Here is a 26,416-nt window from a genome sequence, read left to right as displayed (position 1 = left end):
GTTTTTGCTCTGCTATTGTCAGAATCTGTGATTCAAACATGATAAATAAATGATGCTAAGACACTGAAATAAAACTTTCATTTGTAACATTATCAGTCTATATAAAATGACTCAACATACCATCCAAGACTGAGACTGTAGGTATCTGTCCAATGTACACGGCATCCACATAAATGGATTGGAATTCTGATGACTTTTGTAAGCTAATTCTTTGTAGAGAAAAACTTGTCCCAGCATATTTGGTTTGTAAGAAATCTAGAAGATCTATGCAAGTGTAGGTCCATCTGAAAACATTGAATAATTTAGTGTTCATATTTGTAACACACACACACACACACACACACACACACATTCTAAAAGGTGTTATAATTTAAAGAACAGTGGGTTAGAGAGATGGCTCTATTTGGAAAATACATGCTTCACAAACAAAGGGACCTGAGTTTAAGTCTCCAACATCCTTGTAAAACACTGGTACCACAGTCTTTGGTGACAGAACTGGAGAGCAGAAACAGGAGGCGCTCTGGAGTTCGTTGCCTTTAAAGTCTAGCCTACCTGGTGAACTCCAGGTTCACTTTAAGACTCCACCTCAAAAATAACAAGGAAAGTGACTAAGGAAAGTGTTCAATGTTAACCTCTCTTGTTTACATATGGACACACCCTCCTACACATGCCCACAGGTATATGTACACACAACCACGAACAAATGCCACTTCCCAAATTTTATAAAACAAAAAATTTCAGTCAGTGACAGATTAGTGTTGTGTATGCAAACAGATTTTTTGTAGCCTTCGTATTAGCTATAGGGATTTAAAATAACTTTCTATCAAGATATGTGGGAAGTTAAGAAACACAATTGGTATAGATCACATTAGTGAAAACAAGTTAGCATAGAATTAGCTACTATGTTAAATATGTGGAAAATAGAATAAAAATTCTGATTCTATTGTTAGTGGAAATGCTTTCAGTTTTTTTTAAATATATAATGTTGCCTATAAACTTGTCATATGTATCCTTTATTAATTTGAGACTTATTCCTTCTATTACTAATCTCTTTGAGAGTTTTATCATGAAGAGATTTTGGATTTTGTCAAAAGTCTTTTCTGCGTCTACTGTGTCTTGTGATTTCTGTTCTTTATCTTGTGCTGCATTATGTTTACTGATTTGCATATGTTGAGTTGTTCCTGTACCTCTGAAATGAAGCCAACCTGGTCATGGTGAGCAAAAGAAATGAGACCATCTCTACAGAATGTATGTTGTACTATAACTTGTTTTGAACCCATAATGTATCTTACTTATTTCCAGAAGCAAAGTTATATTCAAATTGCATATCAGCACTTCTAATGATCTTGCCACTGTCTTCATACTTGAACTTCAGACCAACGAAGTTGGCCAGAGATCCTTTGTATGCTAAACACAGCTACATAAAATATATGAAAGGAGTCAGTAACAACATTTTTAAAATTACTTTGTATTATAACAATTCAAAGTAATACAATGCAAATTACTATATACTTATTGAACATTTTATATAGAACATAAAAGAGCTTTAAAAACAAAATAAACCAGTAGATTTTGACTAATCAGCCATCAGAGAATTGGGAACTTCCTCTTACAGAAGACGAAACTTAACAGTGAATTTGTATATTTGGATGCTATTTCCTTTTAAAATAGATATTTTACACCCTATGACAGTTAGCGATCTATAAATTCCAATTAAAATTTATGAATAAAATGTCTTATAAAATTATAAAATAAAGCATAAGACATGACAATATATTTCCTTCTTGCTATTGCTCTCTCCCTCCCTCCTTCTCTTCCTTCTCTTTTCTTCTGAGAATCACCTGGAGAGAGACCACGGAAACCAGAATATGCATCATTACTCCTGTCCAACATGACATGATTCAACATGGCAAGCCCTTTTCTTAGTCTTAAATTTTCATGAAATTATATTAGCTGTGTATTTCCCAGATTCAATTAGCATATAGTTTTCACAAGCTCACCTGATTATAAGGAAATAATAAAATGTCTCCATATGGTAATTTGTTTGGCTTGACATCTGTTGAGTCAAAAAGAACAGCTGGGTTTTTCAGGGAGTAACGGCCACAGAATGCATCTGTCTCGGCCGTCTTCTGCCCTCTATTATTATGTTCCTACAGAAATAACAATATTTCAAATAAAAACATGGCTTATTGTCTTGCTTTTCTCACAACATCTGCAACTAAATTATTCAAGGTCCTACTTTAATCCCATTCTTTCTTCAGTACTGTAATTTACAAAGATCTGTCCCATCTCTGAATTTCTTTATACAATTCATTCTAATCCCTAGTTGTACAATCCATTGTGCCTCTTATGACTAATTTCTAAACCCTATCATTTTCTTATACTTTAAGCTAATTAAAGATATTTATTCACCTTTTCCATGAATGTTTGTTTAGTAATTACCCTGTAGCAGTATTTTGTTTGTTTTGTTTTTATTGTATTTTTTCTATAATTCAAGTGATGAAGAACACTATCCTTATATGAAGTGGGTAACACTAGGGACAAAATAGCTAAGGCTTCTGTTACTCTTGATGTGAAGCATTTCACTTATGTAAAAACAATCCCACTGGAAGAGGTACTTGAGTTGCCTTTAAAGATAAACAGGAATTGTTCAAATCAGAGAAATGATCAACAGTCTTCAGAGGTTAGACATCTGTATGATGCATCAAAGACAGAAGGAATCTGGTGTTGGAAAATGCAAATAGTTGAAGTTAAGCAGAGCACAGAAATGAATGCAGGGATGGTGATAGGAAATGCAGTAGTGAGGAATAAAAGACAATCTAATTCTTACAGTCATTAGGACTACATTCAAATAAATATATAAACATTCAGTTGAGAAGGCTGCCAGTAAGCTGTACAAATTATTTTATTGCTAGTAAGTCAGCTAATGCAAAGTATCATGAAATATATATTTTAATGATTCATAGTTATTTCTAGATTATTGATTATATTTAATTATCTAGACCCTGAATTTTATTTCTGTGTATGTGTGTGCATAAAAACCATTTAGCCCTTATGTTTTATTTTTGTGTATGTTAGTGCATAAATTATTTGTGCACATGCATGTTTATGTGTGAGGTGTACATGTAACATGGCCACATCTTGCACCTTCTTTAAAACAGGACCTCTTCTTTGCTGTTGTATATACGGTCTAGCTTGTGCAAGTTTCTGGGGATTCTTATGTCTCTAACTCCAATCTCACTAAACAAGCACCAGGATTGCAGATTCTCATTGCCATGTCTGGCTTTACATAGGTTCTGGGAATATGAACTCGAGTTCTCACATTACAAGTGTTTTATTCACCGGTCCCTCTCCTCAAACCTGTGCTTGATATTCTTGGAGTGTGACTTAGAAAGAATGTACATGCTCCTCTATGTTCATAGCAGCCTTATTTATAATAGCCAGAAGCTGGAAAGAACCAAGATGCCCTTCAACAGAGGAATGGATACAGAAAATGTGGTACATCTACACAGTGGAATATTACTCAGCTATCAAAAACAACGACTTTATGAAATTCATAGGCAAAAGGATGAAACTGGAAAATATCATCCTGATTGAGGTAACCCAATCACAGACAAAAACACATGGTATGCACTCATTGATAAGTGGCTATTAGTCCAAATCCTCAAATTATCCTAGATGCACAGAACACATGAAACTCAAGAAGGATGACCAAAATGCGGATGCTTCACTCCTTCTTTAAAAGGGGAACAAGAATACCCTTGGGAGGGAATAGGGAGGCAAAGTTTAGAACAGAGGCTAAAGGAACGCCCATTCAGAGCCTGCCCCACATGTGGCCCACACATATACAGCCACCAAACTAGATAAGATGGATGAAGCAAAAAAGTGCAGGCTGACAGGAACCAGATGTAGATCTCTCCTGAGAGACACAGTCAGAATATGGCAAATACTAGGCGAATGCCAGCAGCAAACCACTGAACTGAGAATGGGACCCCCATTGAAGGAATCAGAGAAAGGACTGAAAGAGCTGACTTGAAGGGGCTTGAGACCCCATATGAACAACTATGCCAACCAACCAGAGCTTCCAGGACTAAACTACTATCCAAAGACTCTACATGGACTGACCCTGGGCTCCAACTGCATAGGTAGCAATAAATAGCCTAGTAAGAGCACCAGTGGAAGGGGAAGTCCTTGGTCCTGCTAAGACTGAGCCCTCAGTGAATGTAATTGTTGGGGGAGGGCAGTAATGGGGGGAGGATGGGGAGGAGAACACCCATATAGAATGGGAGGGGGGGTTAGGGGGATGTTGGCATGGAAACCAGAAAAGGGATTAACAATCAAAATGTAAATAAGAAATACCCAATTTAACAAAGATGGAAAAAAAGGAAAGAATATACATCAAGCTTCCTCATTTATTTGGATAAAAAATAGAATGCTATTTTTAAAATATTTTTCTCTATATATTAAAATTTTTATACCTCTCTAGAAACAAACACGAATTAGGTAGGCATTATAATAATTGACTAAGTGTTTTCAAAAGAATAAGAAAAGGAATTTATTGTAACCCTTTCTATAACTTATCCCAGTACAAATTATATGGTCTGAAGGCAGTGAGGAAGAGAATGAATTCTTCATTCATGTGAAGAACACACAGAAACATAATCCAAAATTTTTGTCTTTATCCATTGTGTTCACTGTCTACAATGGAAGCACTGTTTTCCTCTTAGCACTAGGGAAGGTGCTAAATGGAGCCTTGCAATTTGACTCAGAATAGTACTAACAACTAATGCTAATTCTGGAAAAAAATCACAAAATCTCAAGCACTCATGGAATTTTGATTCAGTCCCTTTCAAGGTTCACTAAACATACCAGTTCAAAATCAGTTTCATAGTCTCTGAAGTATTTCACTAGAAATCCTTCTTCCAGATGTGCTATTTCTGGTGGACACTTGGCGCTCACCATCTCTTCCACAGCTTCCTGAAACTAAATGAGGAGTATGTGCTTTAGTAGCTCCTTTCTAATGCATTTAGGGCATTAGTAACACTACTATTAGGCTGGCTAATTAGTTTTCTATCACAATATTTTCATGAGACAATTCCCTTGTGAACCACAATTAGGATACTTTTATCTATAATTTTGTAAGAATTTTCAAAGTAATATGTGAATTTTTTAAAGTGTCCTTTGACCTGATCAAGAGGTTTTTTTGTTTTAGGGTAATTATGTTCAATTGGCTATTATTACATTACTTTTATATAATGCAGGCATTGCATTAACTATTGTTTTAAGGACAGCAATAAAAAAGAAATAAAAATTATCTAATTAAACATATTTGAAATAAATGATTTCCCTAATAAATTCAAAATTAACTAGAAAAAACACATACTCAAATGTTTTTCAAGAGAACATATCAAATCCTGTATGCCTAAGCTTCCAATTATCTAAAATACTAAATATTTGGGATTAAATGGGAATTATTGTGCACTCAAAAGTTTTATAACCTTCACATCTATTTGTCTAGCAAAGGACAGAAAATGATTGTTTCTTAGGAATTAAAGGCTTAAGGCAATGCACAATATTTAATCCCCAAGCAAATATTAATTGAAACTCACAGTACAGATAGTTTACATGACTGGGTAATGCACAAGCATGCTTTCATTAAACACATCCCCAACTTCAGCCCTACACAGCAAAGAATTCCTTTTTATTCTCTCAGTCATTGGCATATTTCCTCCCTTCTTTGCTTACAGTAAATTTGCCAAGGCAGTAGTAGAATGTATTATGTCTTCTTGAAGTATTATTTATATAAGATAATAAATGGGTTTGTTTTCAATAAAAATAATGAAGTATTTAAGTTTCATAATAAAGTCTTTGCTGTCCTTTCCTCTCAAGGTCTGTCCTACTTGCAAAGAATAAAATTATGGATTTGGGGTGAAGGAGAATATTGTTGTGAGTAGGGGAATTAATGCTCCCCACATAAGCATAAACTGGTAGAGATCAATTTGGGATCATTTGTGCAGAAAAATGGTTGATCACACTAGATTGTCTCTGAGCCCAAGTGATGCAGAATCATTTATGATATACATTTCATCAAAGTAACTCGATGTTAAGTGATTTTTTTTGCTGATACTAGAAGCAACATCCTTTCACATTTGTCTATAAAGGGCCAGTGGGAACTGTGAAGGATCCAGAAGATGTATGTGGTAGAATGTTTGTAGAGCATACTTCAGCTTCTGATGACTCTGGGGTAAGAGGCTTAGACGCAATCCCATCCCAGTTTAATGTGAACGTCTCCAAATTGGGTTTTCCTTTGGTGTGTTCTGTGATATTCAGCGTGACATTACTCCCTTCAAATACTTCATAACCAAGCAGATCAAAGTCTCCTGTATGAGGTACCAATTAGAATTTTAAAATGATAATTAATACAACACATATGCATCAAAAAGAGGCATTCGACTATAACCAAATTGATTGTATTTGGAGGTGCATTAACATAAAAGAAGGAGGAATTGGGAAAGATGAAGAATATTTCAGTAGAGGAGATTTATTCACAGAAGAGACAGCCAAAATAACTACTACTTATAGTTATACTCATAAATGCTACTTATGAGTTAAAGGGAAACATTATAAGTATAGCAGGTTAAAATCAAATCAGTCAGTAAAAGGCACCAGGATATTCAAAGCATTAATTTAGTCTTTTTAGATGTAAATATTTACTGCAAAAATCTATTTAGTGCAAAAAACTTCTAGTTTGTTGGCTATCAATAGAGTATAAAGTTAATTCCTATTAACAGCTTACGTTCACGAAAACTTCTAGTTTGTTGGCTATCAATAGAGTATAAAGTTAATTCCTATTAACAGCTTACGTTCACGAGCTTGTGCATAAGGTACTACTTTGCAACTAAGTAAGGTCTTGGATTCCATTGCCCTTCTCTATTGAATACAGTATTGTAAATACACCCTGCTAGATTTTACCACATATTTGTTAAGGTCTCCTGAAGTTTCAAATTTTCTCTGTGCCCTATAATAAAAATGAAACACAGCTTACCTCTAGTTGATGCAAAGGTTATTGTGTAGATATAACTCTGGAGATCCCTCTTGCTGGTCACCTGAACTGAATCTGGTTTTATAGACCAAAGGTCATTTAAAGCTGATTGCAACATGAAGGCAGAAGCATCAGCAGGCAGCCAGACTTTGGTTGAAAGAGAGAGAGAGAGAGAGAGAGAGAGAGAGAGAGAGAGAAATTGAAGTCTTTCTAGATGATTCCAGCCCAAAATAATGTCCTGTATTTAAATTTATTCTTGGTCACATTAAAGTTAACAAGCAGAAGACTGATCCAGGATAGTAATATAGACTATTGAATTGGTTAATATTGTCTTGATAAGGGACATAAAAATAAATATTATATGCACTAACTGATAATTCTGACTTAAGGCAACAAAAAGCAGTTGTCTATGATTTTTAATTGCTTAGAATTTATTAATATAGAAATAGGTTACTGATTGCCAAGTTACTATTTTATAGATGTATTACTAAGAAAAGTTGAAAGATACATTTATTCTGTATTATGATAATTTTGATTCCTATTTTCTGAATTTATACATGGAAGTCATATGCATATAAATGTGCATATGCTTTTATGTATAAATGTATAATAATTATTATTATGAATAAATGCAGTGGGATATGTCTGAAAATTATTTGCTATTTTCTAATCTCAGTAGAGCCCTTTCTTCATAATGTGTTTCTTCTCTTTTGTTTAGCACACTACTGAAGCTATAGTTTCTAAATTATTATGCAAGAGTGAGTACTTTATACATGTTTATACATAAAGGCAACTATTTCTCTTGTTAGTATAGCTACCAGTCTTTTCCATGTTGTAGATGAATCTGTACTGGGAAAGTGAACATGAGTTTGCTCCCACACATGGGCTGGTTACTGTGACATGCTGGACTTCCTTAATCGCATCAGCTGTCTCCCAGTTTTCCAATGTTATAATCTATTTTCCAAATAAAGAAAACAATTACTATACAGACACAAAGACACTTTGAATAATTGTAACTTGGCTATTCATTGCCTCTCAACTATATTATATCGTAAATGATATTTTGCAACATGTTTGAATGAGTCTTATGAAATAAAAGCCTAATGATTCTAATATAGATATATAAAAGGAAATTCAATAGCTACAGTTATATTCCTAACACATGTAATATAATAGCCAAATGGAGCCTTTACTCTCTTAAGGGATAGGCAGTGAATTCAGAGCCTCACAAATGTTAGGCAAATAGTCTAGTGCCAATCCTCAGCATTGGACATTGACTTTCAGTAAAGTGAATCTATTATCACAGCAAACCTGTACTTCCGGGATAACTGTTGACTGAGATTTGATGACTTGTTCTTCATTTAGTGCATCTCCTGTCTGCTGTTCAGTAAAGACATTTTTATACTGGTACAGTCCAACATCAACAAAAGCACTCAATGTATACTCTTGCAGCAAGATCTCAATGTAATATCTAGGAAATAGAGTAATAAGATAAATATTTTTCTCAAAAAATTCACAAAATATTTTTTCCAAAAAGAATAAAAGCCAAGAATGTAAATAAAAGTTATTAAATTATAAATAGAGACAGTGTGAGCCCCTATCTTTAAGGAGCTGAAACAAAAGCAATGTCAGACCCTGACAATAACTCTCTGAAATCCAACACTGAGGACAGGAATAGTTTAAGTGAAGAATTTTAGAGTTGCAAAGAGAACAGCAACTAGGCTACACTTATCACATGACTTCTAAATCAGTGGATGTATGATCTGAGGTAGAAAGTTCTTGATATGGTTTGCATCTTAAGTGGTCTCCAAAAAGTTAAATGGTAAAGGCTTGGTGGAGAGCCTATGGCACTCTTAGATAATGATGCCTTTAGTAGGGGGAGGTAAGTAGAAGAAAGTTTTTGAGGACATATCCTAGACAAAAATATACTGAGCCTCTCTTCCTCTATCCCCATCTCTATCTTTTCTTTTTCTTCCTGGGTGCAGCGAGGTGAATAGACTTCTTCCACACATAACATCGTGACTTCTTCCACACATAACACCGTCTGCCAGGATGTACTGAGCTAGCAAAAAGACGTAGGGACCATGAACTAAAACATCTGAAACTGTAGTGGGTTTGGCCGAATAGTGTTTATATTGGTAAATAATGTTGTAGACAGCCAATGGCTGGACAGGACAGACAGAGGCAGACTTTCAGGGTTCTCATGTTAGGGACAGAGAGGAAGGAAGAAGAGAAAGATCCGCTATGTTAGGAGAAGGAGAGGAAAGATGTCACACCTGAAAAGGTACAGGACAGAGAACATAGCCACCATTTAGAGGCCGGAGCATAGACTGAACAGTCCCAACTGGATCCAGGACAACAAAGATGAAATATAGATTTCAGTAAGTAATAACTTGGGACATCAGAGGAAGGTGGATTAGCAACATGGAGGTTAGGAAGTTGCCCAGCTATTGAGCTGTTTAAGACTGACCAAAATATAAAGACTATGTTTGTGTGTCTTTTATTCATGCACTTATAACATTGTGGAATGTAGGGGAAAACACACCACAGCTAGGGTCAATTTGAGCATTTAATTGAGTACTGTTACAGTTGGTGCCCAATGTGTGAAACAATATAATCTTTCTTCTAATTTAAACCTACCTCTTTAGTTTAATGTCAGTATTCCTAAAAATATAGAACTGAATTTATCAAAAAATATAGAAAATAAGCAATAATAATTATAGTACAGGATATGGAACCAAGAGATTTGTGCATTCTTGGCAAACTTGTTACAGTGAACAATGTGTCCAGTGTTGAGAATGACTAACTCTGTAAATTAAGCCAATAGAACATTGTGCATACCAATAAAAACAAATTAAATGCTTTAAAGTACAAGATTGCATTTTAAATGACACATAGTAACTTAAATGCAAGAAAAAGAATCCTTACTCTTTTCCCTTCTGAAGATGAATCTCATCTGATTTTTGTGTTGAACTTGAAAAGTAAGTGTTGGCATTTCTAGAGTAATATGCAATCCTCACCTTATTCCAAAAAGAGAGAAGGAAAATTTAGACTTTTCAACAATTATCATTTATAACAACTTTAATTTTAGAAATTCTGTGAGTAGGAAATCATAAAACACTGTATTTTTTAAAGATCTGTTATTCATAGCAACATGAACTTTAAAATAAATTACAGGTATGAGAATGGGGGTGGGGCGAAAATCAGGTATAGTGAGAGAGGACAGAAATTGGCCTCGGGCAGGTAGGGGACCTCTCTAAGAGGCACTGGAGATCTGAGACTAAGAAGGCCCACTAGAGTCTATAGCGGTGACTCTAGCTGAGACACCTAGCAGTTGGGGATATGGAGACTGACTGAAGTGGCCCCCTCCTGTAGGCAGGCAGGACTCCCAGTAAAAGTATAAGGACAGCAGCCCACCCACAAAACCTCAACCCAAAATGTGTCTTGACTACAAGATATGCAGGCACAAAGATGGACAGAGACTAAGGGAATGGCCAACCAATAACTGGCTAATTTGAGACCCATCCTATTGGGAAAAGAAAAAACAACAACAACAACAAAAAATCCCTGTGACTATTACTGATATTCTGTCATGCTTGTAGACTGGAGCCAGCATAATTTTCCTCCGAGAAGTTCCACTCAGCAGCTGATGGAAACAGATGTAGAAACCCACAGCCAAAGATCAGATGGAGGTATGGAGTCTTTGGAAGAGCTAGGGAAAGGATTGAGGGTCCTGAAGGGGATAGGGATACCACAAGAGGACCAACAGACTCAATTAACCTGGACTCTTAGAGGTTCCCATAGACTTCACCATGAACCAAAAAGCAAGGGCTAGACCTAGGCTCTATACTGGTTTGTAGCTGTCAGTTTGGTATTCATGTGAGTCCATGGATTGGGGCTTACTTTGACTCAGTTGCCTGCCCGTGAATCCTGTTCTAACTAAACCACCTTGTCTGGCTTCAATGGGAGAGAATGTGCCTAGTCCTGGAGTGACTTGATGTCCCAGGATGGGTTGGTACCCAGGGGTAGGCCTCCCCCTTCTCAGCGGCAAAGGGGGGGATGAACGGGGAAGGGGCTGTGTGAGGGGGAACCAGGAGGAGGAGGGGGCCGCAATCAGGATGTAACGTGCATAAATAAATAAACTAATGAAAAAATAAAGTTCTGAGAGTAAAAAAAGTGAATCTTCAGTTGTTCCATTCCTTACTACACAACAAAGTCTACTGCATAATCCTAGTCTTTCCAATAATAGAATTGCGGTAGAAAATAGCAAAGACACAAACTAGGAATGGAGTTATCATTGTTAGTGACATCAAATAAATGTGCTTATGTTATGAAAAGGAGTCTCTTAAGAGCTGATATAAATTATTTAATTGTACATTCGCTTGAAAGTTTCTCAAGATAGCTAAAAGCACAGGAGAATGAGAGAACTTTATGCTTCTGGTAAAGAATAACTGTATCATCCCTGAATTAGTGTGTGGACAAGGCATGGAGCATTAGAATTTATAAATTGCAAATAACAATCCAAGTCTATGTGTCCAGTGTTGGAAAACATCTTGTCAAATAAATTGAGTACTAAATTGTGATTTTAAATTTTGACTTATTATTTTCACTTTGTTTGCTTCTTTTTCTATGTGTGTGTTTTCTGAGACAGGGTTTCTCTGTGTAGCTTTGGCTGTCCTGGAACTAGCTTAACAAACCAGGCCGACCTCGATCACAGGGATTTCGCCTCTGCCTCCCAAGTGCTGGGATTAAAGGTGTACACCTCATACCTGCCTTATTTTCACATTCTTAAAACTGTCTTGAGAAAATAGTCCAAAACTTCAAATGAACACTGGTACTCAGTAGAGTATTCACAGGCATTAAAGAAGAAGTAAGTTTAAAAGTCTTTGGTAGTAAGACATATGAGCTTAGTAAACCCATGGAATAGCACAGTCAGTAATTTTAAATGCCAATAAGCTGCAATAATACACCATATAATGCTAATATAAAACAAATGATCACTAGGAAATTGGATGTATGATTCTATCTATTCAAACCCAAATAGACCATAGCATTATGACACACTTTGATCTCATAACTGACAAAATGTAATAAGACTTTTAAATTATTTTTAAATTCCTTTTATTCTGGTTATAATTCCTTCATAAAAAGAAAACTTGCATTTTCTTTCTCTTTCTTCTCTCCTTCTCTCTCTCTCTCTCTCTCTCTCTCTCTCTCTCTCTCTCTCTCTCCCCTCTGTGTGTGTGTGTGTGTGTGTGTGTGTGTGTGTGTGTGTTTAGCAAAGGATTTGAATAAGGGAAATAATTTTCTTTCAGATTGTCAAATTCCTACTAGAACTTTTTTAAATTCCCTTCCCCTCCTACTAGAACTTTATAATGTTGGATCATATTTGTGTTAAAATAGCAAGGACCCAATCTCATAAATAATTTCTCATAAAGTCTTTTATATATTCCCTGATTTTGAGTAGAATAAGTGAGACACATTAAAAAGATTTTCATAGATTTTTCATGTTACCCAATAGCATTTTGCATGTTCCCTACCTTGTCCTCTGGGTGCCCAGTTTGACTGAAATAAATAGCATAGCGGTCATCACCTCTGATATAAAACCTATAAACATCAGAATCTGGAGGCACCAAAAATCCACTAATGCGTGCAACAAATGTGTCTTGTTCTATGGGCCAAACATAGGAAGCAGAATCTGTCCAACTGGCACCCATGTACCCTGGGGTTTGCTCATTGTATTCAAGTATATCTTCAAGATGTGCTGGCCGGCTATTATTCCAAACCTCAATCTTTAGTCCTCTTCCACCTAAATATAATACAAAAGATGGCATTATTCATCAAAATCATGATGCGATGTCTCTATGGGCCATTTGGTGGTAGTTGTTGAGATTGTATATCAGTTCTCAATTTTACAGCAGGTACATAAACAATTATACAGACGCTAAAAGTGCCTGATCCTGGAGACAGAGTGCTGTTAGAGGATTCTACGTTTTATTTATTATTGCTTAATTTCCAGAGTTGACAATCTGTATGTTGGACAAGAAGGAAGGATGGGCAGAAGAAAAGTTTTAGAGAGACTGAGGAGGATGGAGAGAGGAGAGGGGGCACAGAGAACATGGCAGCAGTTGTTAAGATTCCTCTCTGAATGACCAAAGTGCAGATGCTTCAGTCCTTCTTAGAAGAGGGAACAAAAATATTAATAGGAGGAAATATGGAGACAAAGTTTTTAGCAGAGACTGAAGGAATGGCCATTCAGAGCCTGCCCCACCTGGGGATCCAGCCTATACATATACACTCACCAAACCCACACAGTACTGCTGATGTCAAGAACTGCATGCTGACAGGAGTCTGATATAGCTATCTCCTGAGAGGCTCTGCTAGAGCATGACAAATACAGAGGCGGATGCTCACAATCAACCACTGAACTGAGAATGGGGTCCCCATTGAAGGAGTCAGAGAAAGGATTGAAGGAGCTGAAGGGGTTTGCAACCCCATAAGAACAACAATACCTACCAACCAGAGCTCCCAGGGACTAAACCACCATCCAAAGAGTACACATGGACAGGCCCATGGCTCCAACTGCATATGTAGCAGAGGATGGCTCTGTTGGGCACCAATGGAAGGAGAAGCCCTTGGTCCTGCCAAGGCTCGATACCCTAGTGTAGGGGAATGTCAGGGCGGGGAGGTAGGAAAGGGTCAGTGGGTGGGAGAACACCCTCACAGAAGCAGGGTGAGGAGGGATGGTATAGGGGGTTTATGGACAGGAAACTGGGAAAGAAGATAACACTTGAAATGTAAATAAAATAATCCAATACAAAAAAAAAGAAAGATTCCTCTCTGCACATATTATAGGTTGTTATGACTATTTTTAAGGGATGGATGTATACAGGATTTTGTGTTGTCTAGATGGGCAAATTATATCTTATCAATTGGATCAGAGGACATTGTATAATGTGTTCTCTCGTGTGGCAACTTACTTGAGTTCAAGAGAGTGTGGCTGAGTGGTGGCTTGGATACCCCAGGCCCGCCACAGAAATAGGATGTGTATGCCTGGTGTGGTGGAAACCAGCCAAGAGAGCTGTGAGTGAGGGCAGGGTGGCTTGACAGTGTACGTTGTTGGAATGGCTCATGGACAAGGGGTCAGAAAGTAGATGGGGGCAGCGTGGAGCTGCTGAGATAATTAGCGTTACTTCCAATGGCCCACTGCAGTCAGAACTAGGGAGAGAGTGAGACTGCCAGGGTACTCGTGGGAACCAGTTCCACTGCTTTTTAATTTTTACGGCAACAAGAATCTACCCATATTAAACATGGAAATGATAGTATGGATGCCATGCATTGTATATTTTAAATATTTCGCACTTAATTTCTTTAGGTAAGGTGGCAACATACAGTTGTATTATGCTGCTCGACTGTGTGACTTGTACTTCATGGAGTAAAGACCCAAAGCTTCAGAACTAAAACCAGTTGGTTACAAAAACTTGGCCTGATCATTTTCTCTAACGAAAGTTATTTTATAACTGACTTGCAAAGCCAGTACTGACATCACATTTTAACATTTCTCTCAATATTTGCTTTCTTTTGCTTTTTAAAACATTGATTCTAAGACAAAGATATCATTTGTTTCTCAGAATCAGAGGAAATATTCTTGCTTAGATTTACCTATGTTTGTCGATTAACATGCCACCTGCTTCTTGGATAGAATAAAGAAGGAATATTCCTGATTCAATGTAACTACATGTGTTTGATAAACTCTGCATTAATCTTTTTTAAATCAGAAAGAAATTGTCAGAATCTTCTTTCTTCTTTTTTCCTAAAGAATGTTACACCACCAGGCCCACACCTTCCTTCAGTAGCCTCCAGTTTGTCTGCCTCTGGGAAATAGTGTCTAATCCTCTTCATTTGAATTTGCTGAGGAAAAAAAAACTTGAGCAGGTGAAAGTCAGCCTTTTATGGTGTTAGTGTTCACTGATACACAATTTTCCCTGAATCATCAATCACTGGTAAGAAAATTATTTTGTACATTAAGAACTTTTACCCAGTATTCAAGTCAAAGAAATCTAGGAGATTACAGATAATGTGTTATACTACAAGTACTAATGACACGATGAGGAACAGAATTCACTGTGTCCAGAAGATATGCAATTGCTGCTACTCCCAACCATTCATTCTTTTTTCCATGTGGAAAGGTTTAATATGAGAAGAAGAGTAGAAGATGAAAGGAGTAAAGTCCAGGGCCATGAGCACATGGAGGGAAGGGGGAGGGGAATGGGGAGAGAAGGGGCAAAGGGAAGAGGGGGGGAGGGGAAGTGGGAAGAGGGGAAGAGGGGACAAGCGAGAGCAAGAAGCAAAAGAGAAAAGAGCTCAACAATTTATTTTTTGATACAAATTAGAATATAAAAATAAATTTATTAGAAAGTGGCCAAGTTGCAATTGCAATTGCTAAGACTCTAAAGACATTGCTTGGTTGATTTGATACATGAAATACAGTATTTCTTTAAATTCAAGTGTCACATAAAAGCATTTTAAAATTAGAATATCTGTATAATTCTTTATGTAAATATACAAACAGAATTTTGTTATAATTTCTTTTATAATTTTATATATGATTTTGCTTTATTTTAGATGATTTTACCTTGTAATACAGATTGATGTGTATTTGTCTCTTAATAATGCTTTCTATTATTTTTCATTGGATATTTTATTTATTTATATTCCAAATGTTATCTGCTTTCCAGGTTTCCCCTGTGGAACTCCCCTACCCATCCCCCCTCCCCCTGCTTCTATGAGGGTGCTCCCACACAGCCACCCACTCCCTGCTGCCTCCCTACCATGACAGTCCCCTACACTGGGATATAGAGCCTTCACAGGACCAAGGGCCTCTGCTCCCATTGATGCCTGACAAGGCCATCTTCTGTTACATATGGGACTTTCAGCCATTTAAAGATGCAAAACCCAGGATGGCCTTGCATGGAAATTTCACACAGATATAACAAGAACAGCCAAAAAGGACTTTGAACTGCATTCCTTTCCCCTAAGTATATGCCTAGATCATTCTAAACCTGTAAGATTTAATCTCCCACTTTTACAGTTTTAAGCATGCAAAAAAGTATTTTTAATCTTTTTATAAAAGCATCATTTTTTTATTTTTGAGATTATACTTCTGTTAGAGTATTTCTACTCTTTTATTTGTCAAAATCTTATATACCTCTCACCATTCTTCTCCATATTCACGCTTCCTTTTCATTACTTGATATTGTATGTGTGTATATACACATATATTCCTGAACATGACCTGCTCTGTCTGCATAAAGTTACTTATATACATATTTTCAGGGCTGACTGTTTAGTATTGGGCACTATTTGGTATGTTCTTCCCTGGTAAAGACAATTTATCCCAGTCGTAGCAGTCCTTAATTGCCTGTAGATATTTGTGCATTGTTGAGGCCTTATGGGTGGTTGAAATTTCCACAATGACTGTGCCTATATTCAGTCAGCACAGTGGAATCTAAAGAAGTGTACCATTTCATTTTTTTCAATAAAGTCACACAATTTTACAAAAAGATATTAGGGATTGGTTTTCCTCCACTGGTATAGCTTTGCTGCAGCTACTTCAATAAAAACACTTCTTGGGGCTACAGAGATGGCCCAGCTGATAAAGTGACTGCTATAAAAAATATCTGTGAACTGAGAAAACTGAAGCTAGAAAGCTTTGAGGAAATTTATCTGAGTTCCGAAAAGTTCAGCTAATATTTTTAAACTAAGAACATATGTCAGTAATAATTTTTCCTGCAGATATAGAAACTTGCCATCCTCAGTTCTGGCAGCTTACCTGGATATGTGGCTTTGAGGACATGTGGTTTGGGAGGAGTCTTGCAGTATATAGTATTTTCTGTGACATTCAAAATGTCACAGGCTTGGCCTACACAAAAGCAAAATATAGAACTTTTACAAACAGGCTTTTGAATGCAAACCAACCAACCTATCTTAAAACCCTTTTTAAAGTTTTTATTAGATTTATTCATTTTAATTTACGTTTGTTTTGCCTGAGTGTGTGTTAGCCCACAACATGCTTGCTTGATGTTTGGAAAGCTCAGAAAGGGGCATCGGATTCCCTGGAACTGGAGTTATTAATGGTTGTGAACCACCATTTAGGTACTGGAAATTAAATCTGATCTCACTGTGAGAGCATAAGCTATTCTTAACACCTGAACAATCTCTCCAGTCCTAGAAATGCTATTTTAATGAAAAAAAAACTATAATCAAATGGCAAAGTTAGGACTATTATGCACTTCATATACTCTCCAGCAGGCTTGTAATTCACCAGCTTTTACACTTCCCCAAAAAGAAAATTATTTCCTGGCAAGACAGAACAAATCTCAGGTAGAAATTTTCATTATTTCTCAGAAAAATATGGGAAAAAAGAAGATAAAATTACAGTTAAGTATAAAACATGTCATCTCGGGGTCCAAAGGAAACCCTTCACATTTGCTTTTCTACTGAGAATTAAACACGAAAGAGGTTCAGATTGTGTGAAGGTAGAGGATTCTCAATGATCTCAAATGGAAACTCAGTACCTTCATTCAAGTTCTTCAGCAATTTATAAATGGTGTTTTAATGGGTAGACCTCAAGCAAAACAGACAAGGGTCCCAGAAAGAACACTAACACTTCCGTGTAAATACACTTACACTGCACTTGGCAGAAGAGCCTATATTTTAGACCCTAGCATATGCCTCACATAAGGCCAGTCCATGCTGAATATTTTCAATACACGATCATAGTCTATAAAAAGTTTGAACAAGGAGAATGCAGAAGTAGATCTTTGCCAAGAATCCTTTGGTGGTCTGGAATATTTAAACTTCAGATACACCATTTTGGTAGTGTCATGGATGGGAACCTTAAAAGGTAGGAAAGAGCTTGAAAATAGGGCTAGATCATGGAATGTATGTGCCCGGTGCATGGGCAGATATTTGTCCTCTGCCTATCATGTAACAATGTCATTGTAACTCACATCTGGGTGGGAGGAGCCTCACCATTACATTGATATAAGACCCCTTAATAGCTGTGACATTCCTTTGGCCAGGAGAGATCTAGACAAATGACAGCGATGTGTCAGCAGAAAATCAAGCTCCATTTGCCTTTATAAAGAGGTAGCATATTAATGATGTTCCCAAGGCCAATAACACCAGTAATCAGTGTTAATGCTTGAACAGTATAGGAAGAGCTTTGGAGTTTCTCTAAATGACATCTAAAAACTCCCATTATTAGCAAACTCATCGGAAGGTAAGTGCAGCTTAAAAAGGATGTTTAAGAGAATGTCCTGGAGGGGTGTCTGCAGCTGTGTTAGAAACTGGAGGATGGCAACCAGAATACTGCTCTCTGGTGCCACTTGGAGCTCAAATCCCAGTCGAACAGGGTTGCAACAAGAAGAATGTTATGCTACAGAATCATTATTATTATTATTGAAAATGTCCAGCTTTAAATAGAAAACAGTTATGGTGAAAAGGCAAATTCCATCCAAATTGCCAAACAGGTGGGATTTGTTCTTATAAAGTAGTACAATAAAAAGTATTAAAAAAAATACCTCCAACTAGCACTCTCACTGGGAGATCAGTCTGATCGAAGAACTGCCCATGTATTGTCAATATGGTGCCACCTTCGGTGCTGCCCTTAGACGGTGAGACCATCGCAACCTCTGAGGAAAAACAGCACATTTTTGTAGAATGTTGCAAATGTCACACATTAATCCAATTTGTTTTATTTTTTACAAAGATTTCCGTATATCCTAGTCAGCATGTCTAACACAAGAAAGCATTAGAGAGCTCAAATGGATTGCAAATGAATTAATTCAAGCTTTTGTTGGTGTGGTCCAGCAAAGAGGCTGACAGCACAGCTCTGATGGAGTCCTCAGAGGTGGAGAGTGACTGGTACTAAAGAGATCCTGGCACTCAGAAGTTTGAGAAAAAGAATAGAGAAAATCTGAGTTGAACACAATCAGCTCAACCCCTCCTCACCATGAAGGATGCACAATTAAAGTTAAGGGACTTCTCTTCCCAGAGGATCTTGAGGAAAACATATTTGTAGAGCAACACTGGGTTTGGCTGGCTGTGATTATGTATAACGGGTGGGCCTGTTACTCAGTAGCCAGGACTGACCTTGAGCTCACTGCAAAGCTCCAGCCTCACCTTCTGAGCCCCAGATCACAAGGAGGTAATAAGTTAGCCATTGGACTTACAGCTGATAAATTCTCAAAACTTATACTTAACTACGGTTATCTCCATATATGTATTATAAGTATATACATATACATATTACAGAAAGGTTTAGCTATACTATTAAAAGAGCCCAGTTTAAGACATACAATAAATCATTTGTAATTGCTTCCATAAATATTTTTCTTCTTATATTTACATATAATCTGTAATATTTAATACAATGAAATTGAAACCCCATGGGAGAGAGAGCTGATCGCCCATAAGTGTGGGAAATCCTGAAACTGCAGGGCAGGAAAGACTGCTACTTCTGCCCACCTTTGCCCACATCCTTGGCCCAAGGAAACTGTATAGTGCCTCTGGGCACGGGAAGATTGGAGCAGTCAAGCTGCAGGAGCCCTGTGGTCCAGACTGTGCTGGGATCTGAAAGGACCAAGTCAAACAGCTCCTTGCACCCAAATCCTGTGGGAGGGAGAGCTAGACCTTCAGAGGGGCAGACAAGCCTGAAAAACCAGAGGAGAATACTCTTCCCACATTTCTAACTCTAGAGGAAAACACCTAGAACCATCTGGGGCCCCTGCGCTAGGAGGGGAACTAGGAGAAGTAGGGGCAGGTCCTTCCGGATGCAGCCCACAGGGAAAGCCAGTAGACAGGAACAACCACACACTTGAGAGGAGAACACTCTGTTCCCATGACTGGCTGAAAGAAAACAGGAAAACAGGTGTACAGCACTCCTGACTCACAGGCCTATAGGAAGGTCAAGTCACTGTCAGAAATACAAAACAAGGTAACACCAGGGACAACCTGATAGTGAAAGGCAAGTGCAGAAACCCAAGCAACAGAAACCAAGACTACATGGCATCACCAGAGCCCAATTCTCCCACCAAAGCAAACACTGAATATCCAAACACACCACAAAAGCATGATCTAGATTTAAGATCACATTTGATCATGATGATGGAGGACTTTAAGAAAGACATAAAGAACTCACTTAGAGAAAGGCAGGAAAGCACAGATAAACAAATAGAAGCCCTTAGAGAGGAAACACAAAAATCCCTTAAAGAATTACAGGAAAACACAATCAAACAAGTGAAGGAATTGAAAATGGAAATAGAAACAATAAAGAAAGCACAAAGGGAGACAACCCTGGATATAGAAAACCAAAGGAAGAGACAATAAACTGTAGATACAAGCATCACCAGCAGAATACAAGAGATAGAAGAGAGAATCTCAGGAGCAGAAGATTCCATAGAAATCATCAATACAACTGTCAAAGATAATGTAAAACGGAAAAAGCTACTAGCCCAAAACATACAGGAAATCCAAGACACAATGAGAAGATCAAATCTAAGGATAATAGGTATAGAAGAGAGTGAAGACTCCCAACTCAAAGGACCAGTAAATAAAATCAACAAAATCATAGAAGAAAACTTTCCTAACCTAAAGAAAGAGATGCCCATAAATATACAAGAAGCCTACAGAACTCCAAATAGATTGGACCAGAAAAGAAATTCCACCCTTCACATAATAGTAATAAAACATCAAATGCACAAAACAAAGGAAGAATATTAAAAGCAGTAAGGGAAAAAGGTCAAGTAACATATAACGGCAGACCTTTCAGAATTACACCAGACTTCTTACCAGAGACTATGAAAGTCAGAAGATCCTGGACAGATGTCATACAAAACCTAAGAGAACACAAATGCCAGCGCAGGTTACTGTATCCAGCAAACCTCTCAATTAACATACATGGAGAAACCAAGATATTCCATGACAAAACCAAATTTACACAATATCTTTCTACAAATTCAACCCTGCAAAGGATAATAAATGGTAAACCCCAACACAAGGAAGCAAACTACACACTAGAGAAAACAAGAAACTAATCTTGCAACAAAACAAAGAGAAGAGAAGCACACAAACATAATCTCACCTCCAAATACGAAGATAACAGGAAGAAACAATCACTATTCCCTAATATCTCTCAACATCAATGGACTAAATTCCCCTAATAAAAAGACACAGATTAACAAACTGGATATGTAACAAGGACCCAGCATTTTGCTGCCTACAGGAAACACACCTCAGAGAAAAAGACAGACACTATCTCAGAGTGAAAGGCTAGAAAACCACTTTGCAAACAAATGGTCTGAAGAAGCAAGCTGGAGTAGCCATTGTAATATCGAATAAAATTGATTGTCAACCAAAAGTCATCAAAAGAGATAAAGAAGGATACTTCATATTCATCAAAGATGAACTCTCAATCCTAAATACCTATGCTCCAAATACAAGGGCACCTACATACATAAAAGAAACCTTACTAAAGCTCAAAGCACACATTGCACCTCAAACAATAATAGTAGGAGATTTTAACACCCCACTCTCATCAATGGACAGCACTCTCGTCAAAGGAGAGATCATGGAAACAGAAATTAAACAGAGACTTAGACTAAAAGAAGTTATGAACCAAATGTACTTAACAGATATTTATATAATATTCTATCCTAAAACAGAAGGATATACCTTTTTACCACCTCATGTTACTTTTTCCAAAATTGACCACATAATCGGGAACAAAACAGGCCTCAATGGTTACAGAAAGATAGAAATAATCCCAAGCGTCCTATCAGACCACCACAGGCTAAAGCTGGTATTCAATAACAATAAGGGAAGAACACCCCTATGTACATGGAAGTAGAACAATACTCTATTCAATGATTCAATATAGTTCTCAAAGTCCTAGCCAGAGCTATCAGACAACAAAAGGAGATCAAGGGGATACAGACTGGAAAGGAAGAAGTCAAAACATCACTATTTGCAGATGATATGATAGTATATTTAAATGAGCCCAAAAGTTCCACCAGAGAACTACTAAAGCTGATTAAACACATTCAGCAAAGTGACTCGGTATAAAATTAATTCAAATAAATCAGTAGCCTTCCTCTACACAAAAGAGAAACGAGCCGAGAAAGAAATTAGGGAACCGACACCCTTCATAATAGTCCCAAATAATATAAAATACCTCGGTGTGACTTTAACCAAGCAAGTGAAAGATCTGTATGATACAAACTTCAAGTCTCTGAAGAAAGAAATTGAAGATCTCAGAAGATGGAAAGATCTCCATGCTCATGGATTGGCAGGATTAATACAGTAAAAATGGCCCTTTTACCAAAAGCAATCTACAGATTCAATGCAATCCCCATCAAAATACCAATCCAATTCTTCATGGAGTTAGACAGAACAATTTTCAAATTCATCTGGTATAACAAAAACCCAGGATAGCTAAGACTATCCTCAACAATAAAAGGACTTCAGGGGGAATCAGTATCCCTGAACTCAAGCAGTATTACAGAGCAATAGTGATAAAAACTGTATGGTATTGGTGCAGAGACAAACAGATGGACCAGTGGAATAGAATTGAAGACCCAGAAATGAACCCACACACCTATGGTCACTTGATTTTTGACAAAAAAGCTAAAACCATCCAATGAAAAAAAGATAGCATTTTCAGCAAATGGTGCTGGTTCAACTGGATGGAAGTCAACATGTAGAAGAATGCAGATCTATCCACCCTGTACAAAGCTTAAGTCCAAGTGGATCAAGAACCTCACATCAAACCAAATACACTCAAATAGAAGAAAAAGTGGGGAAGAATCTCAAACATTTGGGCACTGGAGAAAATTTTCTGAACAAAATACCAATGGCTTATGCTCTAAGATCAAGAGTCAACAAATGGGATCTCATAAAACTACAAAACTTCTGTAAGGCAAAGGACACTGTTAGGACAAAACGACAACCAACAGATTGGGTAAAGATCTTTACCAATCCTACAACTGATAGAGGGCTTATATCCAAAATAAATAAAGAACTCATGAAGTTAGACTGCAGGGAGACAAATAACCCTATTAAAAATGGGGTTTAGAGCTAAACAAAGAATTCACACCTGAGGAACGATGAATGGCTGAGAAGCACCTAACGAAATGTTCAACATCTTTACTCATAAGGGAAATGCAAATCAAAACAAACCTGAGATTCCACCTCATACCAGATAAAATGTCTATCATCAAAAACTCTGCTGACAGCAGATTCTGGTGAGGATGTAGAGAAAGAGGAACACTTCTCCATTGTTGGTGGAATTGCAGACTGGTACAACCATTCTGGAAATCAGTCTGGAGGTTCCTCAGAAAATTGAACATTGCACTACCTGAGGACCCAGCTATACCTCTCTTGGGCATATACCCAAAAGATGCTCCATCATATAACAAAGACACATGCTCCACTATGTTCATAGCAGCCTTATTTATAATAGCCAGAAGCTCTAAAGTACCCAGGTGCCCTTCAAGAGAGGAATGGATAGAGAAAATGTGGTACAGCTACACAATGTAATAGTATACAACTATCAAAAACATTAACTTTATGAAATTCATAGGCAAATGGATGGAACTGGAAAATATCATCCTGAACGAGGTAATCAATCACAAAAAAAAAAAAAAAAAAACACACACACACATGGTATGCACTCATTGATAAGTGGCTATTAGCCCAAATGCTCAAATTACCCTAGATGCACAGAACACATGAAACTCAAGGATGATCAAATTGCGGATGCTTCATTCCTTCTTTAAAAGGGAAAGAAGAATACCCTTGGGAGGGGATAAGGAGGCAAAGTTTAGAACAGAGGCTGAAGGAACACCCATTCAGAGCCTGCCCCACATGTGGCCCATACATATACAGCCACCAAACTAGATAAGATGGATAAAGCAAAGAAGTGCAGGCTGACAGGAACCGGATGTAGATCGATCCTGAGAGACACAGCCAGAATACAGCAAATACAGAGGCGAATGCCAGCAGCAAACCACTGAACTGAGAACGGGACCCTTGTTGAAGGAATCAAAGAAAGGACTGGAAGAATTGAAGGGGCTCCAGACCCCATATGAACAACAATGCCAAGCAACCAGAGCTTCCAGGGACTAAGCCACTACCTAAAGACTATACATGGACTGACCCTGGACTCTGACCTCATAGGTAGCAATGAATAGCTTAGTAGGATCACCAGTGTAAGGGGAAGCCCTTGGCCCTGCAAAGGCTGGACCCCCAGTGAATGGGATTGTTTGGGGAAGGGTAGTAATGGGGGGAGGATAGGGAGAGGAACACCTACATAGAAAGGGAGGGGGAAAGGTTAGGGGGATCTTGGCCTGGAAACCGGGAAAGGGAATAACATTTGAAATGTAAATAAGAAATACCCAATTTAATAAAGATGAAAAAATACAATGAAATCATTTGGATTTATTATTTTCTAAAATTACCTCAATCTCAGGATAACTTATTATTATTTCACAATTATATACACTATTGTTACACATGCATTTGCAGTAACTAAGTTTAAAGGACAAGTCAAGATCTTCCACAGCCAATTGATTTGATCACTCACACTCTTTTGCCGTAATTTTAATGGAAATCTTAGCCTGTCCTTCTGTTACTCCTGACCTCAGAAGAAGGACAGCTCTTCCAGCAGACTTGATATTTGCTTCTGATAGTCTCTTGGGAGTAGTTTAACCTGAGGTTCCTTCGAAATAATTAAATCAAATTAAAGTTTGCCAAGGGATTTTTGTGGACCACACTGAGAGCACAAGCCTTGGGATATTGGCATGTCGTTGAAATTGAGAGATTGGCATCCCTCAACCAACAACTAAAGTTGTGGAGTGCGTTTCACTGCTCTCTCTGCTACTGAGACAAGTTGAAGTTTCAACATTATATTAAGAATACCTAATTCTTTGTTAGGCTTTCAATTGCATGCCATCCTTGAGGGTATTGTTCATTTTCTAGCAGTACATAGAGTACTCTATACCTTACCCTCATTACTGTGTTTGGATGGATGAAATGTAGTGTACCATATTCTCACACAAAAGTGAGGGAAATGTCACATACCTGCATATGTTTGAAACATTGAAATTTTATTGAGAGAGGAAACAAAGTATGTCGTGTTCTCTGGGAAACTCCTGTTGAAACAAAAACGTAAAAGTTATTTGTTTAAAAAAAATGACATTTACTGAGGGTTTTATTATTTAATTTGGTTACTATGGTGATAGAAACTATGGCATGGCTGCAAGGTATCAGGGCAGAACCACTGGAGCAAGACAGTAGAATGAATGCTCTATGTCCTCATTTGCTTGTGTGTTATACATGTATATGGGTTTCTGGCAACTTACTAAACTGCTACTCCAAATATCTCCCTTTTATTCTGAAAAGCAACTTTAGGAATCCTTTCTCTTTTTTGCAAAAGTATGAGGACAGAACACAACATGAAGACTCCCATGTATATAGGTAACTTGTTCCTCTAGCCAGCCCACACTGTCCCTTTGCCTAGTGTCCCCCAGGATGTATGAACATTGAGTTAAGAGTACTCAGTATGTTGTGTCATCTGATCTTTGCGTAAGGTATGTGAGGGAAATGGAGATCAAAGAATTAATTTAGTCAAGGATACAAAGCCACTAAGTGGCAGAACCAGAGCCACAGGCTGGGCCACTTGAATCCAGAGCCCAAGATCCAACTAGGGACTATTCACAGTTTTTGTAATTAAAATGGATGAGAGCAAGGTTTCATTCACTGGATTTAAACACAGAGCATATATATACATATGCATGCATATATATAAATATGCATATATGTGTATATATATTTGTTTGCTACACATATATTTAGTTACACATATATTTTGATACACATATATTTATATATATGCATTTGTGTCTATGTATGCATATGTATTTGATAATTCCATAGAACATTAAAAAGTAAAGAAAGAATCCTGAAAATTAATACTGCTGCCATAATTATTTCAATAAAGTCATGATTATAAATGTTAAGGAGAGGACCTCTGCGCCTGAGACACCAGCGGAACCTGAAGGGACAGACCGGATAAACAGTTCTCTGCACCCAAATCCCGTGGGAGGGAGAGCTAAACCTTTAGAGAGGCAGACACGCCTGGGAAACCAGAAGAGACTGCACTCTGCACACATCTCTGACGCCAGAGGAACCCTGGTGCACGAGGGCTCCCGGAAAGGGCAGCGCAGATCTTCCTGGTTGCTGCCACTGTGGAGAGCTCGTAGGCAGCACCCCACGAGCAAACTTGAGCCTCGGGACCACAAGTAAGACCACCTT

The 26,416-nt window shown here is 37.6% G+C and overlaps 1 protein-coding gene across 1 annotated transcript in view; it reads right to left on the bottom strand.

Moving 5' to 3' along the window:
• Window positions 1–1,288: 1,288 nt before the first annotated feature.
• The window catches only part of LOC116885253 (fibrocystin-L-like), a 54,667-nt gene continuing 29,539 nt past the window's right edge, over window positions 1,289–26,416 (bottom strand). Inside the window, exons 3-14 of the mRNA XM_032886525.1 lie at window positions 25,184–25,254; window positions 18,628–18,738; window positions 16,875–16,964; window positions 12,583–12,851; window positions 9,971–10,062; window positions 8,354–8,513; window positions 7,861–7,996; window positions 7,046–7,189; window positions 6,223–6,380; window positions 4,870–4,983; window positions 2,001–2,150; window positions 1,289–1,417 (exon numbers count right to left, since the gene is read on the bottom strand). Of these exons, the coding sequence (XP_032742416.1) occupies window positions 1,289–1,417; window positions 2,001–2,150; window positions 4,870–4,983; window positions 6,223–6,380; window positions 7,046–7,189; window positions 7,861–7,996; window positions 8,354–8,513; window positions 9,971–10,062; window positions 12,583–12,851; window positions 16,875–16,964; window positions 18,628–18,738; window positions 25,184–25,254 (1,624 nt within the window). The remainder of the gene's footprint in view (window positions 1,418–2,000; window positions 2,151–4,869; window positions 4,984–6,222; window positions 6,381–7,045; window positions 7,190–7,860; window positions 7,997–8,353; window positions 8,514–9,970; window positions 10,063–12,582; window positions 12,852–16,874; window positions 16,965–18,627; window positions 18,739–25,183; window positions 25,255–26,416) is intronic.

The sequence above is a fragment of the Rattus rattus genome, chromosome 1 (genome assembly GCF_011064425.1).
Source record: "Rattus rattus isolate New Zealand chromosome 1, Rrattus_CSIRO_v1, whole genome shotgun sequence".
Classification (NCBI taxonomy): domain Eukaryota; kingdom Metazoa; phylum Chordata; class Mammalia; order Rodentia; family Muridae; genus Rattus; species Rattus rattus.
This window is presented reverse-complemented; position numbering and strand designations above follow the sequence as displayed.